Below are 19,450 nucleotides of genomic sequence, written 5' to 3'. Positions count from 1 at the left end.
TTGTTTTTATAGATCATTTTCTACATAGATGTCCCTCCCACTGCAGTTAAAATGAACACGAATTTTAAGAGACAGAGAGAGAACAGATGAAGTACAGAAAAAGTTATTAAAAGGAAGTATGGTCTGCATGTTACAAGATTTGGAAATGCTAAAAAAGATATAAAGGAGAAAATCCAATAAATCCATATGATGCCATTAGATAGAAATTACAAAAGAGCCTAAGAAGATAATAATGATGTAGAATTAAAAACAAAATAAAACAAAACACAATGACCAGAAATGTGACTTATAACAGATGGGTTTACAGGATCAGTCAACAAATTACAGCCCAGAGGACAAGTCTAGTCTCCATGCCTAAGCCCTGAGGTTGAAGAGCAGAGAAATACCAGAAATGAATGGAAGGCTATGGCCCACTGAAGAAAGCATGTTGTACATAGTTGTAATAGTCAGTTCTGAGAGGAATACTACACTCAATAGCTGACAAACATCAGAGGTAAATAAATACCTGTCAATATCAATGTTATAATAATCTTATCACTTGGAGAAGCTTGTTACAATCAGGAAAATGTTATCCCAAGAGAATGAGCCTGGTCATGAAGTCCCCAATGAGCCATGAATCCTAGGGGGACTGTGGTAGCAATCTAGATGTGAATTTCCACATCTGCTCTCAACACCTCCTAAAGAACAGCAAGAATGACTATAAACCTCCACGACCTGTTCCTTCAGCAAAACTGAGAGACAAAAACAAGCAGCATGCTGTGGGCAGGCCGAGAAAGAACAGGGCGGGACACGGTGCTGCAGGAGGGTGAGAAATGCAGTGAGACAGCAGGGTATAAATTAATGTACGAAGACTGTTCACATCAGCTAGAAGATACGGTGGAAGAGAAGACCCCATGTACACCAGCAACACATGACAGGATATCTAAGATTAACTTGGGAAATCTGGGTAGGAGGAAAATGACAAAACACTCCCCCGAAGGTCTCAGAAGTAGATTTCAACATATGAGATTTACCATGTTCTTAAAACAGGAATAACCAGTATCATAAAAATATCAATTCTCCCTACATTTTTTGAAAGATATATTTGTTTGTTTGAGAGAGAGAGAGAGAGAGAGAGAGAGATAGAACACAAAAGGGAGGGGCAGTGGGAGAGAGATTCTCAAGTAGACGCTGTGCTGAGCGTAGAGCCAAACGCAGGGTTCAATCTCACCACCCTGATCTCATGACCAAAGCCGAAACCAAGAGTCCAATGTTTAAACCAAGTGCACCACCCAGGTGCCCTTCCCTAATTTTTTTTTAAATTTAAAATAATCCCAGGGTGTCTGGGTGGCTTAGTCAGTTAAGCAGTGGACTCCCGGTTTTGGCTCAGGTCATGATGGTCTCAGGGTGGTAAGACTGAGTCCCGCCCTGGACTCTGTGTTGGGCATGGAGCCTGCTGAAGATTCTCCCTCTCCCTCTCCCTCTGCCCATCTCGCCTTGCACATGTTCTCTCTCTTCCTCGCTCTCAAAAAAAAAAAAAACAAAAAAACAAAAAAACAAAAAAAACCAAATCAAATCAAAACAATCCCAATGAAAATAACCCTAGGGAGGTGCCCCCACCCCAGAACTAGACAATTCAATTTTAAAGTTCTTATTAAAAAAATAAATAAACATGATGGGCCCCCAGAAGGTTCTGAAAAATAAGAGCAATGGAAGATAAAGGGAACTAGTCTTGCCAGGTTAAAGCACACTGTAGAACTCTGGTAAACGAAAACAGCATGATTATGGAAGACAACTCAAGAAACCAAACACAACGAAGAATAAGAAACAGATCCTAACATCTATGAGAATTTAAAATATTCAGGGCACCTCGGTGGCTCAGTCATTGAGCGTCTGCCTTCAGCGTGGGGCACGATCCCAAGGTCCTGGGATCTAGCCTCACATCGGGTTCCCTGCTCTGCGGGAAGCCTGCTTCTCCCTCTTCCACTCCCCCTGCTTATGTTCCCTCTCTTGCTGTGTCTTTCTCTGCCAAATAAATAAATAAAATCTTTCAAAAAATAACATAAAATACAATATGGGAAAGGCAGAGCTCAAGTCAGTGTAAACTTGGACGTCTCACCAAATGGTGCTAGAAAAACTAGGAGCCATTTGAAAAAGATTAGGTTGGATACTATTTTATGTTCCCATGTTATCAAAACACTCTATGCAAAAAATAAAACTATACAAGCACTGGGAAAAAAAAATCAGTGAATTCCTTTATAACCTCAAAGCTGAGAAGATCTTTTATGGCTTATGACTGAAAATCCATAAGCCATAAAAATAGCTTTAAAATAAATTCCACCACATGTAAATTTAAATGTTTTACCTGGTAAAAACATCATAAAGTCAAGAGACAAATGGAAAGCAGGGCAATTTTTACAGTGCACATTGCAAATCGTTATTCTCTCTAGGAGCTCCTTGAAAATTAAGACAAAAATGGCCAAAGGGTGCAAATAAATAATTCTCAGGAAGAAAAGAAAATGACCTTTGAACCCTAAGCAAAGACAAAGAAGAATGTACATCAGCTCTACGCAGAGCTGTCATGCCTCACCTGTGAGACACATAAATGTCCCCAAGTGTGACGGCACTCCATGGAAAAATGGTGCTCGCATGCAATGTGGCGGGAGCATAAAATGGTCCAACTCCTCGGGAAGAGTATGTGCAAAACACAGATCCTTCCAGGAATCAAGTACTGTTTTTTTCCTATGCAAGTGGGAAATGACATGTGCAAGTTATACCTGGAGCAACAAAATAAAAGATTAGGAACATCCCTCCCATCTCTAACAGATAACTGATCAGACACACTGCAGAACAGAATGGCATACTACGAAGTGATGAAAAAGAACAAGAGGGTCTTTATGAACTACTGCAGTGTGCACTCTGGGATACACTGCTAAGTGAGGAAAAGAACAGCAGAACAGTAAACAGAGCAAGCTACCTCTGGTTAGGAATGATGGGAGTTGGTATCAGGGACCCTGAAATGCAGCCCCATTTGAGTTAGCTTTTTAACTTCTTTCTTTGAATACTGACAGGTAAAGGGAATGACTCTTGCCTTTCCATTAGAAACTATATCTCAGGGTAACCAAGGACTGATTAATAAAAGCCGTACTTGACAAAAGAATGCCAGCCCATAAATATAGAAGAAATGATAGATTTAGAAAATCACCATTTTGTAACTCGTAATTAAATAGTTGGTTTAAGCAAGTAATTATTGAGTGTTAATTGTTAAAACCATAAGACGTCAAAACATCACACAAGTTATTTTCACTTCTAAGGGAAAAAGATAGCCCTGTTATAAAGGGAGCAGACTGTCACCTCTGCAATTGATTCTCAGCATTACTAACAACCTGATAATCAGTTTCTCCTGACGGGATACAATACAAAACATGCAATACCACCAATGATTTATTCCAGCTAAAACATTTAATGTCAATTGATCCAGATGAGCTCTAACTTCCAACTACCGGAATCCAGCAGACAGAGGGATGAACTAACAGATACTACAAGACATATTCTCAGACCACTATAAAAAAGAGAATGCTCCAGATTAAGAAATGTCAGGGACATAATAACCAAGTTCAGGTTCCTGGACTGGGTCATGGTTTGGACAAATCAGCTGCAAGGGATACTATGTGATGATTAGTGAAAAGTGAACATGGATGGACTTGTGTGGTAGATGGCCACAAACTATTTGTAGTTCCCTCATTAGGAAGTGAAGTCTTTGGCGAAGATGTGGAGAAAAGGGAACTGTCGTGCACTCTTGGTGGGAATGCAAAGTGGTACAGCCACTGTAGAAGACGGTATGGAGAGTCCTCAAACAATTGAAAACAGAGGGGTGCGTGGCAGGCTCATTCAGCATGCAGCTCTCAATCTTAGGATTATGAGTTTGGGCTCATGTTGGGTGTAGAGCTTCCTTAAAAATAAAATCTTTAAGAAAGATTAAAAAATAGAAGAACCATATTGTCCGGCAACTCTACTACTGCGTATTTACCTGAAGAAAACAGAAACACAAACTCAATCCATGTACCCCCATGTTCACTGCAGCATTATTTACAATAGCCAAGATACAGAAGCAGCCTAAGTGTCCACCAACAATGAATGGAAAAAGAAAGTGTGGCACGTGTATACACAATGGAGTATTATTCAGTCATAAAAAAGAATGAAATCGTGTCATTCGTGACAACATGGATGGACTCTGAGGGCATTACACTAAGTGAAATAAATGAGACAAGGATGAATATCACACAATCTTACTTACATGTGGAATCTCTAAAAAGGAACAAACGAATAAACAAAACCAAGCTCATAAGAACAGTTAGGTGGCTGCCAGAAACAGAGGTGGGAGGAGGTAGGTAGCATGGGTGAAGGGAGTCAAAAGGTACAAACTTTCAGTTATAAGTCAGTCATGGAGATGGAATGTACAGCATGGTGGCCATCGTTAGTAACACTGTATTGCACATTTGAAAATAGCTAAGAGGTTATATCCTCAAAGTTCTCAACACAACAACAAAATTCTGTAACTAGGTGTGATGAGGGACATTCATTAGATTTACTTAATCATTTTGCAGTATATAGAAATACCAAATCATTACATTATGTACCTAAGACTAATAAACTGCTGTATGTCTATTATACCTTAATTAAAAAAACAAACAAACAGTAGCGAAGTCTATTTCCATACCATTGAATCTGGGCTGGTGTTGTGTCAGAGGCGGGACTGTGTGAGTTCCAGAGCCTAGCCTGGGGAAGCCTTTCAGCCTCTCCCTTTAGCCTCTTGGCAGCCTCTCCTGAGCTGCCCGGAGGCTGCTGTGCTGTGAAGAAGCTGATTACTGCACGAGGATGAGAGGTGCCCCTGACAATAGCCAGCAACAACTTTCAGACATGAGAGCAAAATCGTCTTGGTGCTTTAAGCCCAGCCAACTCTCCAGCTAGCTACACACCGTGTGAGCCAGCCCGGGGCCAAACCAGCAGAGATCCCCCGAGCCAACTCACAAAATTATGAGGAAATAAGTCACTGTTTAAGCAACTAAATTGTAAAGTGGTTTACTATGAGCAATAAATAGCTGGTACCACTGGGCAGTAAATGAAATTTAAGTTTATTAACCAGGAAAGGCAGACATCATTAACTGAAAAAAAAAAAAAAAAACCCACTGGTTACAAACTGTAGGTACAAGACAACCTCATTTGATTAAAACATACAAGCATGCAGACACACACATGAAAAGATCTAGAAGGATATATACTAAGTAATAACCAAGTGCTATATAAGGACATAAACGCTGGGTAGTGAAAATGTTTTTCTTATTTTTGCTTTTCCGTATTTTCTATATGCACATACATGCTTTTGTAGTAATAAATAGTTTTTAAAATAGATTATGTGTTTTAAAAAGATCTATAATGTTGGGGTGCCTGGGTGGCTTAGTCGTTAAGGGTCTGCCTTTAGCTCAGGTCATGATCCCAGAGTCCTGGGAAGCCTGCTTCTCCCCATCTCACTCCCGCTCCCCCTGCCTGTGTTCCCTCTCTCACTGTATCTTTCTCTGTCAAATAAATAAAATCTTTAAAAAAAAAAAAAGACCTATAATGTTGACTTATTCTTCAAACAAAAAGGTCAGCTGGGTCCTTGAAGAGCTCTGCATGAAAATTCTTGCTATTAACCTCTAAGAGGACACAAAACTGGATAAAGTCAGGTTAATCAATAAACTTTAGAGATAGTTATGGGCTGAACTGGGTCCCCACCCACCCCCAAATTAATATATTGAAGCCCTAACCCCCAGTACCTCAGAATGTGACTGTATTTGAAGACTGGGTTTTAAAGGTTATTATACTTTTACAAAACGAGGCCAGCAGGGGTGGGTCCTAATCCAGTCTGACTGGGATCCCTCTTAAGAGGATGACTGAACACAGAAAGCGCCCCCAGGGGAGGGCCAGGTGAAGAGGCAGCAAGAGGAGGCCAGGTGCCAGCCAGGGAGGGACAGAGGCCTGGGGCAAGTACTTCCTCAGGGCCCTCAGAGAAAACTGACCCCACCCTCACCTGGATCTGGGACTTCCAGCCCCCAGAACTGTGAGAAAGTAAATTTCTGTTGTTTCAGCTCCCCGGTGTGTGGTCTTTTGCTATGGCAGCTCGAGTAAACTAAGACAAGGGCTACATGTATATATAATACGATATTTGAAAACTAGACCTACTGCACATTCTAAGCACCACAAACTGAACCATAAAGACAGTTTATAATAGAGTATTGTTCTAAGATTCTGAAAAGTTTTGTCTTTAAAGTCAAATAACAACTATAAACACTCACAAAGAGAAATTATGCTAAATATATCCATGAAGCGGGGAAGTAGAGAGCATGCTTTCCAAACGCATGGCCTCACCCATGAGGGAGCCGAGGTGCTATTCTAGTCCACATTCTACTCGTGAGCTGGCGTGAGAAACAGGCTTTCCTGTTTTGTTCTGCATTTGTTTATTTATGGGCCACTGACAGCAAAATTAATGGAGAGCCAACAGCTAAAAAGCAACACTAAAGACTATAATTTTTTAATCAAATGCAAAATATTCCACTCCTCTACTTTTAAAATTAAAAACATGATTTACAAAAACTACACTATTTACAATAAGCAGTAAGAAGAAATGGAAAAGACAGAGTACGGTTACTACGAGAAGCAGAAGGAGAGAGAGGAGAGGGCAGAGAAGAGCTGCCGCGTGCTGGTGTGGTCTAGGAGCCTGGGTTCTGGCTACTTCTGGATTGCACCACTTACATCTTAGGCACATGATTTAACTTTTATGAGCTGGTTTACTGTAAAGGGAGAAGCTTAAATAAGGTAATTATTTTTCAACCAATCTTCCTGGACTTCCTAAAGCCTCCCTGGAAATTCTTATAGGGCAGGGATAGAAATAAACTGGTCGGGCTTGGTGCCCTTGAGCTTAGATTTAGGTAGTGGTATTTATTTCTGTTTGTTTTCCATTTGAACGTTTGTGTTTTCCCTTGGGGTAAGAGTTCTGCTGCTCTAATAGTGAAACCATTGTATTAAAATGCTCTGTCCCCTGGCAACCAGGTAAAAAGATCCAGGAATACATATTTAAGAACAGGTAGGGGCACCTGGGTGGCTCAGTGGGTTAAGCCTCTGCCTTCGGCTCAGGTCATGATCCCAGGGTCCTGGGATCGAGCCCCACATCGGGCTTTCTGCTCTGCAGGTAGCCTGCTTCCTCCTCTCTCTCTGCCTGCCTCTCTGCCTACTTGTGATCTCTGTCAGATAAATAAAGAAAAAATCTTTAAAAAAAAAAAAAAAAAAGAACAGGTAAATAACATAGCTAAGCAGACATGCACAGGAGGCAGAAAGAGGAGCCAAATGATACTGACGTGTAGGAACATCAGACAGACGATGACATTAATGGGGACTGTGGCAGAGCAGGGGAGGATCTGGCCTCTCTACGTAAGAGATTTAGGATTCTTAGCTGAGGCCTAGCATTGCAAACTGAGCCTGCAGTGTAACCTCATGACTCAAAAAGTGAATGCAAATTTAGGCATCATTTACAAAAGTATAATTTCCAAAGTGCATTCAACAAAATTGCCCAGTATATTTAAGAACCTGTTTGCATGATCAGTTATCAAAGAACAGAGGCAGCACTACTGGGCAGACTTTGAAATGAGTCAGACCTACGTCCCAACCTTCGTTCTCAAGTTTACCCAAGATCTGTAACTTCAGGAAATACAGCTTCTCGAATGTTCAGCATCACTAATGGGGGGACTCTAGCAGTACTATCGTGAGGGTTAGTGATCACCATGGGTAATACTTAGCATGGTGCTGGCATACTATAGGCACTCATGAAATAGCTAATGCTTACAGAGAACTATGTGAAATTCTAGCTCATCTAATTCTCAGAACAGTTCCATAACTAGGAGATCATAACATGTAAATGCAAATTATCACAAGAATGGGATGAAAATTGTAACAAATGATGACACAGTGAGATATTAGCAGGACCACCATCTACTACTAGTAGGAACAGAAAATGGTGTAATTCTTCTGCAAAGCAATCTGGCAACATGTAGCAGAGAACATTTTCGAAGTTCATATATGATGGTCCAACGCTATTTGGCAAGGAAAGGATTCAGGAAGGGCCTGTGGGTAGAAATGGGAGTGATCCGTTGACTGGCTGGTGGGCATCTCTTTTATGTGCACGTTTATCACCAGAAAAGCAAAGGATCTCCAAGAATAGAAGACTTTCTTTTTTATTTTTCCCACTTACTGATTTCCATAAATATCCCTGTCTGCCCAAACCTGGACGTTCCTGAGAACTCCGGAAGCAGAAACCGTGGCCCGCTTCCCCATTCAGCTCCTCACATGTAAGTGGAAGCCCAGGGCCCAGGGAAGCAGACATGCCCAATGATCCAAGTATTTCTTGAGATTAAGAAAGGAATGTGGAATAGAAGAATATAAATTCCTTCAGGTTGGGAGGTCCCAAATCCAGAGCAATTCAGGATATGCCAGGAATTGCCACCACAAAGAGAAGAATTGAAGGTCAAAACATTTCATTTCTTCTAAGTCCACAGTATGCTGCCCTTTCCGTTCGTTGCAACTTAAGACCCAAGAGAAAGCGTTCTCGTCAGAAGTCTACCGACGATGGACACTTACCTAAAATGAGATGAAGTTTGGTTTCTGTCTGGAAAGCGTAGTGCAGGGTCACCAAGAACGGTGATTGCCTGATGTGCTCCAGGACTTGCCGCTCGGTCCTTGTGTGCTCTGTGGTTTTGGCCTTTTGCACTATTGTGGCCTTCTTCAAGACTTTCATGGCGTACAGCTTGCCAGCATCGTGACCGCTGATTTTACGAACCAGAAATACTTTTCCATAAGCTGAAAATGAGAAGAAAAAATAAAAACAACTAAAATACCATACACAACAGTTATTTCCTGGAAGTTGAAAGTTACAATGCGTAACAAACATTCTTTGAATGAAAAAGTATCTTGACTGCTCTTTCAAATAGTTCCTTCATAGGGGCGCCTGGGTAGCTGAGTCAGTGGCTGAGTCAGTTAAGTGGCTGCCTTCTCAGTTCAGGTCATGATCCCAGGGTCCTGGGATGGGGCTCCATATCGGGCTCCCTGCTCAGCAAGGAGTCTGCTTCTCGCTCTGTGTCCCCCAACTCTGCTTGGGCACTTCCTCTCTCTCTTGTGTTCTCTTTCTCTCTCTCTCTCTCAAATAAATAAATCAAATCTTCAAAAAACAGTTCTTGTATACATTTCTTCAATTGTATGCCAAGTATATTTCTGGGTCCAAAGCTTGGTAGATACATATCTAGCCACTGCTGACAAAGTTATATTTTACTGGTATTCTTTCAATATTTTTAGCTGTAGGAAACTAGCCGCTATTATGGTCAATTAACCACAAACCAATTCTGGAACAATTAGGACACTTTAGACATCCGATAAAATCTCCAGGTGTTGCTGTTGATGTAAACAAATGAAAACAGTTCTTAATAAGAATCTCATACATTTAAATCAAACACCTCAAGTATCCCTCTATACTTACAGAAAAATCTAAAGGAACATAAGCTGACACTTTCAAACAAAAAAGATCTTCAGACTTAAAAAAAATATATTAAAATGCCCTAAAATGTCAGCAATGCTGACAGAAGCCCCTTTACATCACTGGGCAGTAAGTCGTGGCTCAGTGGGTCAGCCTCCCCAAGTTTTCCCTAAGTGCTCAGCTGGGCAAATCCTGTGTGCAGCGCCACTCCCCCAACTGGGGGAACTGGAAGGTGCAGGGTCCATCTCAGGCAGAGCACTTGCTCTGCCTGAGACGCATCTATTTCCCTAGAGAAAAGGGGAGAGGGCTGGAAGGGGAACAAGGAGGAGGGAGGCAGAAGGGCAGGACCACCACTGTGAGAGGGCAGGGGTAGGTCCCTAATTCATCTCTATAGCGTATAAATTCTCTTCCCTAAACACCTTCTGGGATGGGTAAGCCCAGTCCCACTTCTGAAGTTCAACACTTTGTCAGACCATTCTGGAGCCAGTCCGAGTTCCAACCCAGACCATTGCTTCCCTGCACTCTGCCCACACCTTCACAGTGGCTAGCACACAGTTCTGTTCGGATCCACTCACTAGTGGGACAGAGCTTTAAGGAAGCTCTGTGTTATTCAGGTCTGTCCTTCAGGAAGTAAGTGAGTACCAACAGATGATATACACAGACGTAAGGATCAGAGAAAGGCTGTGATACACCTGAGGAGGAGGGAAGCCAACATTTCCTAAGGAACTTGTCTATGCCAGGCTCTGTGCTAAACACATTCCACATATTGGTTCACTTAATCCTCAGAACGGCCAACGATGGTGGTACTTTGAGTAATTCCATTTCACAGATGAGGAAATGGGTTCAAGGAATGTAAGGAAGAGGCCCAAAGACTTGAGCAAGAAGTGGCAGAACTGATTCAAGCTCAGGGAACCGCACTTTCTACGGAAAATGAATTTTAAAAAATGATTCTTTACAAATACTATAAGTCCGAAGCTCTGGGTTTCAGTAAAATCACTACCATAAACATACCTAGCACATTCTGGAATACAGAGAAAGTTCACAAAAGATTTGTGTCTTATCTCACTATAAATAAAATAATTATAGACTGAGATTTTAGTGAGGTGAAAATGAACCAAAAAAAAGAAAATGACAACTTTCAGAACCTGACAAATTAAACTGAAGTATAAAAATGAAAAAAAAGCTAATCTATTCAGAAGCACCGAAACGAAGCTGGAAAATATTCTAATAAAATGTGCTGTATCTTCCACAGTCAGCCATTATATAAACTCGGTAGAAAGTGAAGTCCTCTATAAGTATAGGGCTTTTGTGTTCCCTACATACACACGGCATCTGCCCTGAATTCCTGTTCTCTGAGATTCCCATCTCCAGAATGCTCCTTAGAAATTATGTTACCCATATATCTTCTCCAACAAAGAAAATCTTCCATCATTGATGGAAGATGGCTATTCGGCTTATATGTAGCTAGTCTTCCAGCGTAAGTGTTGACCAATGCAGGATGTTGGCACCTGACATCTGAGTACTTGTCAGGTGCTTCAGAAGTACATTAACTCACTCCTTTCTTATAGCATCCCTGTAAGGAGGTGAGGAGGACTACCTCCATCGCACGGAGGAGTGAGAAAGAACATAAAGCAGAGAAGAACATACTTGCCCAATCAGCCCCACGCCCACACTCTGAACTATGTTCCATCTGCCTCCCTTCAGTGAATGACCTCACATGCAACCAAAGAAGGAGTCAGACATTAAACAGAAGTGACAACAGAGGTTAGGTGTTTTAGTGGCAGAATGGACACAGCGCTATTAACTTCTAAGAGGAGGAAATCTTGCAAAATGACCAATTTCATTGATGGAGAGGGGAGATGGAAATGTTAGAAAATGTTCCCTATATTGAGTGGAAACAAGCCTTTTATAATATTTATCTGTTGGTCCTTCTACACTCTTTGGACTTACAGAAAAGAATATTACCCTTCTTCTATAATTTTTTAAATATTTAAAACCACCATCATGCCATCTCACCTATGCAAAACGTCCTTATTCCTTAAACTAATCTTAAAGTAAATGATTTTGAGACTTCTCACCACTAGGAGGTTCCACTGATGTGTTCTGTAAGTTAAAAACATTTTTTCTTTGATTTCTTTCCTGTTACTTTAAAAATATGTCCTATTATGCTCTCCACATAAATATAAGATAACATAGGATAATGGATATGTCAAATAACATAAAACCATCCTATTGTTACATTATATACTATCTGTCAAATAATAAACAGTCATCTTTTTTGCCATGTGATGATATCCAGAAGCTTGCCAATAACATACACTAAAGTCTGCATATAGCCTGCCAATACAATTACTTTCTCATCTATCAAAAAATTTCAGGCAAAAAAGTGTGGTAAAGCTTACAAATCTTCTGTTTTTACCTATAATTGCCATGATTAACTAAAGCTACTGTAAGTACTTTTATCACATAGTAAGTGCCAAAGATGCTTTTGTCAACAAAATTCGAGAAGTGCCTTATAACATTCCAAATAACAAATATTTCAGACAAACAGGATCTTAGGAGTAGGCTGCCTACCTAAAACACAGTTGCATCCAAATGGCCTTGTTTTTGAAGCCCCCATAAGGCTGCTTATCACACTGCAGGGGGGACGAAAACACAGTCACTATAGGAGACACCTCCCTGGGTAGGCTGGTTTCCAGATTAGTATAGAGGGAGGGAGTAAAGCAGTCCTTCTACTGAATAGCACCATCCACTCCAGAACCACCCACGTGTTTTCCAGTATTTTAAGAGGGGCCACTAGAACTGGAATTTGACAGCAATATTATATCCTTTCTGTTTGTAACCAGATGAATGACTGCTTGCCTTCTAGTACAGCCAACTCCTGGCTTTCGTTCGTTCTGTGTGTGCTGACATCGTTAAAGAATTCCAATTTTGAAAGCATCTTTTGCAGACTGGAGAGGCTACCAATGGTGAAAACTCTTTTGGCCATAAAAAATAAACAACAGTACTTCCTGCTCAGATGGAGCCCCTAAATGGATGTCTGGCAATACATCTGGCTTTTCTACTTAAGAGACCGAGCTTCCTGCTTTTGCGTGACTTTAATGTCCACATCCACATGCAAGGACTTCAAATGCTTCATCAGCAATCCTCACAGAAGTCCCATGTACTGCCGTGAATCTTATTGAATACATCACCACCAGGGCCTTCTCAGGATACTCTGCTAAGAAATATGAGCAAAAGAGGGCATGGAGTTCATGGTTTTCCAGAAGACCAGTCTTATAGGGCTTGATGGAGAGGTAGAAGTTCTCCTTACTTTGAGACTGAGGGAAAGTCAATTCTAAGAATCCATGACAAGAAGGCTTAATTCCTGACTTAGCTTGATAGATACCTGTGATCATAGGAATGAAATAAATCCTTCAATTCTAGGCCCTAGAGACATCATTTTGGGTTCCGCTGAAGACCTGTGTGCTTGTTTAGCCACGCAGCCATTTTGGGGAGAGGAGAACTGGATCAAGACACGTAGGTAAACTTCTCCAAAGCTGGAGAAAGAGTGCTATGGCTCAGAGGAAAACGGCAGCTATCTTAGGAAAGTTACTTCTGTTCAAACTGAAATGTGGATTTAGAATTCTATCGTGGCCGACACAGACAGCACAATGATGGCGAACCTTGTTGGCGATGACCTCAACGGATTGAGGATAAAGCAAGTAATGTGAAAGGAACTAAAACCAAGAATCGTGGGGAAACGTCTAGCTCCGTGGAGTAGGTTCGGTTTGCTTTTCCAATGTAGGAATCCCATTCCTCTCGCCACAATTACCATTATGAATCAGGTTTTCAGCAATTGTTGTCGTAATAAAGAAAAGTTAAAACTGACTGACAGTTTTAAAACAAGATGACATTCACGCCACCATCTCAAAAGCCACCTCACAATTTCAACTACTTTTTGAAGTTTATTTTGAACATAATTAAACTGATCTTTTCACTTTATTTGTAAAATCTGAATTCATTAAAAAGTTTTAAGAAGTAGCATTTCATCTTTGCATTAAAATGATAATGAGCTCACAATCTGGTAAAAAATATTTTTACAGACTATAACAGCAATCACTTCAGAAAGCCCTAAGATCAAATTCATGTAACATTTACATACGTGTACATGCACTATTCTAGAGGAAGAGGTTAAGGACTGTTTTTTCTAGCAAGCCTCTAGTTTATTTGCTTCATTATAGTGCTCACCTAGGACATGCTGCTCTCACTGGGGTCCAAATGGCTCAGCCACTGTGAGATCACTGTTTCATGTCACTCAAACTGTTTTTTTTTTTTTTAAAGATTTTACTTATTTATTTGACAGACAGAGATCACAAGTAGGCAGAGAGGCAGGCAGAGAAAGAAGAGGAAGCAGGCTCCCCACTGAGCAGAGAGTCTGATGTGGGGTTCGATCCCAGGACCCTGGGATCCTGACCTGAGCTGAAGGCAGAGGCTTTAACCCACTTAGTCACCCAGGCGCCCCACTCAAACTGTTCTTAATGCTATTTACAACTGTGTGCATTTTACACACTGCTTATCAGCCACGTCACACTTTGGGTTCATACCAAACTTGTAGCAGGAGATACTGTACTTGAACTGCAGCCTTTAAAAGAATATATATGATAGAAATTCTTAGTGACTTCCTCTTAGACATGAGACCTCTCCTTCCCTCTGTCCAACACACTGCTGCACACTGAAAGCCTGGAGTTGGCTGGTTCCCCGTGCACTTCTGTCTCTGTGCAGCTCAGCCGTCTGCTTCCTACCATTCACGGATACTCGTGGCCTTACCCATTGATTCCTGTTGTAGATGTTACTGTTATTATGTAATTTAACTATATATTACATAAACCACTAAAATGCAAATGTGAAAGAAAAAAGAAAAATGAGGTTGAATACTTCGGAAGAACTACATAAAAGCAAGACACTTAAAAAAAAAAGAGCTGCTGAAAAGCTAGGTGTGGGCGGAACACTATAAAAGGCTTGGGGGAAAATTGTGGAAATCTAGAAAGATTTTGTACTCAGAGTACTTCAAATGCGTCTGGTTCTCACTCCACTTTAAAGAATCTGAATCTTAATTTTAGGTGATGCACTACAAGGGTAGTTTATAGAAAATAAACTATTGTTTAAGAACTTCTTCTCAAAGGTCCTGTGCCAACAAAGACTGATAAGTGAATGCGTATATATCCTTTTTAAGTGAAAATAATATGTTCAGAGTATTTATATGTATCGTTTCAAAGTGATTTTCTACCTTTACCAACCTTTGTTGATTAACCACAAGTACCAATCACGTCAGATGAGAGAGGATCATGTTCATCACTGTTGGACCCCATTCCTTTCTCCTCCTTCCAGATTCCTGCCATCTTGTCCAAGAGGGACCTGGCCATCAGGCACACTAACTACGCCTCCCCGCTTACTTCTATCCTCAACCTGGTAAACACTTTTGCCCTGCCATCTAAACTGTTGAGAGAAATACAGCCCTTCTAGCTCAGCTCAGTTGATTTCCAACTGTCCTTAAGATAGGGAGAAGCCTTAATATAATGAAAGGATCAGACTTCTCACCTTCTCCCCACCTCATTTAGCTGACTCCTTCAGACAGCCAACCTTTTTCGACTTCCTAGACTAGCACAATTCCTCTAATTCTATGTTCTCATGACACCATGCATTCTTTGTCACAGGGATGAGCAGAAACACAACTTTTCATTTATTCGTATGATTGCTTCCTTGTCTGACTTCCACTGACCGTAAATTCCACTAAACCCTACACTGTCTAATTTTACTCACTTTGCATTATTAGCAAGTAACTGAAACTGAGTTTCCCCATCAGGGAAACTCAATGCTGAGCGCGTGAAAAAGAAAAATGGACAAACAAGAGTGAATGGGTTGGACCAAACAAAGAGCTCTCTAGTATACAGCCAAATACCTTCCTCTCAAGTGATAATTTTGATGGAAAGTTGAAGCTGAGTCCTTAACAAAAGAAACCTGTAATGCGAATCTGCGGTGCAAAGCTATACCCAGCCAACTCTGTTCCTCTGAGGAAGGAACAATGAGCTTCATGAAGTAATCCCTTTTAATTTGGGGATTAAACATGATTCCTGGCAACATTCCCTGGTGAAAGTGAACTCAGGAAACTTAGATGCCACCGTTCTAGAGCAGAAAAATGTCCTAACACAATGACATCCATATATGGCCCCTGTTTTGTAATCTGCTACAACACAGAAGAACGAATTACAATGCCTAGCCCCATCCCTTTCTCATATATAATTTAACTTGGGGAAACATTTCTGTCTTCCCATGTATGCTATGTCTTGGGGACTGACAGGCCACCTGCCTTCCCTCCTTCTTCCCCTGCGGAACTTCATTCATCCCAAGATGGCGACGTCAGAAATGGAGCCAAGCAAGAAAGACAGTCATGGAATTCTGAGTTTCACCTGTTCTGCTCTTGGAAAATAGTACCCGAGTCAACAGGCGAGCCGAGGGTACACGGTAATGCTACAGGGGTAGGTATGAACCCCTGGACACCCGCCATCACCAACCCCAGGGAAGCAGCCTCCCCGCAGTGTTTTACTGCAGCATGGTCATCCACAAAAACATACATTCACAGTGCAACAGTAACACCGACTAACCATAATCTGGTACTTCTAAAGATTCACCTGAAACATCAGATTAATCAGACCTTAGAATCAAAAAGAAACATTATTGGGGCTCCTTGGTGACTCATTGAACATCCAAATCTTGGTTTTGGCTCAGGTCATGAACTCAGGGTCGTGAGATCAAGCCCTGCCTTGGGCTCATGTGCTGTCTGTGGAGCCTGTTTGAGATTCCCTCTCTCTCCCCCTCTCCCCCTCCCCGCTCTAAAAGAAAGAAAGAAAGAAGAGTAAAAGAAACATTTTTGTCCATCACAGTAATTGTCCAAAACCTCCCTGTGTGGACAGAGCAACAGGAAGCACCTCACTTGGACCATAGCAGCAGCTTGGTTCTATCAGTAAAGTACTTTAAACTTACTTGTATCACTTTCTAAAGAGACCAAGAATACAATTATGTGTTTTCAATAATACCGCCACCTCTTTTGTCAGACGCTTTTCTCATGATATAATTTAATGGTCACGATATAAGAACCATTTGATAACTTCAGCACTTGTCACAAGCCTCTCTGAACAGGTTTTTTCCAAACAGTGGGCTGTGACCCATGAGTGGATGATGGTATCAATTTAGTGGGTTCAAAAAGCAGTTTAAATAACTAAAAAGAGAGCCAAATATACAATATATAGTATTTCATGGAACCTCTGTTTTCTCTTTATATATGCATGATCCTGGGTATGTATATATGAATGTAAACAAATCTGAGCACATAGGAGGGGAAAAGAGGGTAGTACAGAGCAATGGTTAACCTGCAGACTCTGGGCTGGACTGCCTGAGTTTGAGCCCTAGATGTATTATTTATTAACTATATGACCTTGAGTAAAACAGTTAAGATAACTCTTTACCTTACGTAAAACTGTTTACCCCGGGTGGAACAGTTAAGATAAGAACTTGGGTGACTCAGTCAGTTGGGCATCTGACCCCCTGGTTTCCACTCAGGTCATGACTGTGAGATTAAGCCCTGCACTGGGCTCTGTGCTCTGTAGGGAGTCTGAGATTCTCTCTCCCTCTCTCTCTGCTCCCTCCACCCCCACCTGTGCTCTCTCTTTTTCTCTCTAAAATAATAATAAGGATAACAGTTTCTCAATTTCTTCACTAGGGATAGAAATAGTTCCTACATTATAAGGTGTGGGATTAAATAAATTAATATGAGCATTCTGGCAGATAACAAATACCATGTAAGTATTAGTGGAAAAGTGTGTGTGTGTGTGTGTGTTCATATGTCTGTATGTCTATATGCATAACATAAATACACATACTGAGCTGTAATACAAAATGTGCCTATTTTATCCCTATGGGTAATAATCAGAAGAGCTTGAAAGCCACGTTCTAGCTGAATTTATATGCCTTTTCTTTAAATAGAAAATTATGGGGCACCTGGGTGACTCAGTCAGTTTAGCATCTGCCTTTGGCACAGGTCATGATCTCGGGGTCCTAGGATCAAGCCCTGTGTCATGCTCCTTGCTCAGCAGGGAGTCCGCTTCTCCCTCTCCTCTGCCCCTCCCTCTGTTCCTGTTCTCTCTTTCTTTCTCAAATAAATAAAATCTTTAAAAAAGGAAAAAAAGAGAGAAAAAGAAAATTATGCAAGACACAGAGTTTTCCCTTCATATCGGCCTCTTAGTTATCTCAGAAGTAAATATAAGACTCAGTTATGCCTGTCTCATCCCAGACATCAGTAACATCTACTTCGCTTCCCTTTTATCTGGCTTTTGATCAATTTTTTTTTTTTAGGCTCTCTCTCTTTTTTTTTTTTATTAAGATTTTATTTATGTATTTGACAGGCAGAGATCACAAGGAAGCAGAGAGGCAGGCAGAGAGAGAGAGGAGGAAGCAGGCTCCCTGCTGAGCAGAGAGCCCAATGCAGGGCTCCATCCCAGGACCCTGGGATCCTGACCTGAGCCAAAGGCAGAGGCTTTAACCCACTGAGCCACCCAGGCGCCCCTAGGCTCCCTCTTTTTAATCTATCTTTGAAAATGCCCTCAAGTCTCTTTTTGAAAGTAGGTAAATTTCAAAACAATGTAAAATAAAATGCACTTGATTTTATAAATTTATCAAGTAAGCATTATTTCCTAAAAATTCCCTTATATAACAGATAATGTTAATTATACACTCAATTCCAAATATTTGAAAAATACATACCTATAAAACGAAGTATTTCAATATAATTTTAAAAGAAAAAAAGGAGAGTTTGAGCCATTTAACCTAACTATTTTTTAGAATTGGCCACTGTTTTCATTTGTAAAATCAGAAACACCCAAAATTTCTAAAATTAATGAAGACAGACTTACTAAAATAGATTATTCTTCTAGCATGTAAAGAAAAGCTATGAATCTAAAACATGATTAAATAACTAGATATTAAAAGTAAACAAAAGAGACACAGTAAAAACATATGAAATCATAAGTAGTAATTTTCATAAAAAGCACCAAGGTAGGCCATTTGTTTGGGGCATAAACATTTGTATCTTCTAGAAGATGCATAATAAAGAGGATCTAGATGAGACATAATAAAAGTGCCAGGATTCTAGGTTTAATCCAATTACAGTTTTTAAATTAACGAGGGCCATTTGACCCATTTGCTTAATTCCTTCAATGGTCAGAAACAGTAGTAGAGCTAAGTCAGGAACAGAAATCAGCACATTTTCTCAGGGATGGTGACAGCATTGAAGAAAGACTTAGTATGTACAAAGGTTGAAAGTAAAATAGTAACAGGATTAACTACCTATAGGTACCATTTATGCATACTGCATCAGTTTGAGTAATTAAAGACTAACTGTACAATAATCTTCTAGATCAAAACTTTGTAAGTTTCAGAGAAAGCACTAAAACACTACATGGATTAAACCAACTCATAACTGCATATATGTAACTGGCTATGGCCAACTCCTGACTATCTCCATAAACTCCTGACTATCTCCATAAGGATGACCCATTTAAACCACAGGTCATTTCTTACTCCTGGTGCCAAATGACTTGAAAACCAAAGATTCTGGTCCAACAGGGAAGAAAAAGCTACAAAGGAAACCATGTCCAACTGTGAGGTCTAGACTTGGAAATGATTACCCAAGGATGGTATTACCAGAGAATTTCACTAAAAGGAAAATACACAAAAACAATAAATAATAACAACTAAGCACATTCATAAATCATTCTTTTTATACCTCAACAAAGAAGCCATTTGCCTAGCTACACAGTTATAGCTTAGTGGCCAGTGCGAATGATCATCTGTAGTAGACGTGAATGGTGGTCTACC

At 40.6% G+C, this 19,450-nt stretch overlaps 1 protein-coding gene across 3 annotated transcripts in view; it reads right to left on the bottom strand.

Moving 5' to 3' along the window:
- Positions 1-19,450, bottom strand: part of RPS6KA5 (ribosomal protein S6 kinase A5) — a 175,175-nt gene that overhangs the window by 96,237 nt on the left and 59,488 nt on the right. For 2 of the 3 annotated variants that reach the window (XM_045071267.1, XM_045071273.1), the window contains one exon: positions 8,650-8,868. In XM_045071267.1, the coding sequence (XP_044927202.1) occupies positions 8,650-8,868 (219 nt within the window). Of the gene's footprint in view, positions 1-8,649; positions 8,869-19,450 lie in introns of those variants that run through there. The other variant, XM_045071275.1, reaches the window with a different exon arrangement.

Source organism: Mustela putorius, unplaced genomic scaffold (genome assembly GCF_011764305.1).
Source record: "Mustela putorius furo isolate JIRA1106 unplaced genomic scaffold, ASM1176430v1.1 tig00000129_pilon_pilon_pilon, whole genome shotgun sequence".
Taxonomy (NCBI): Eukaryota; Metazoa; Chordata; class Mammalia; order Carnivora; family Mustelidae; genus Mustela; species Mustela putorius.
This window is presented reverse-complemented; position numbering and strand designations above follow the sequence as displayed.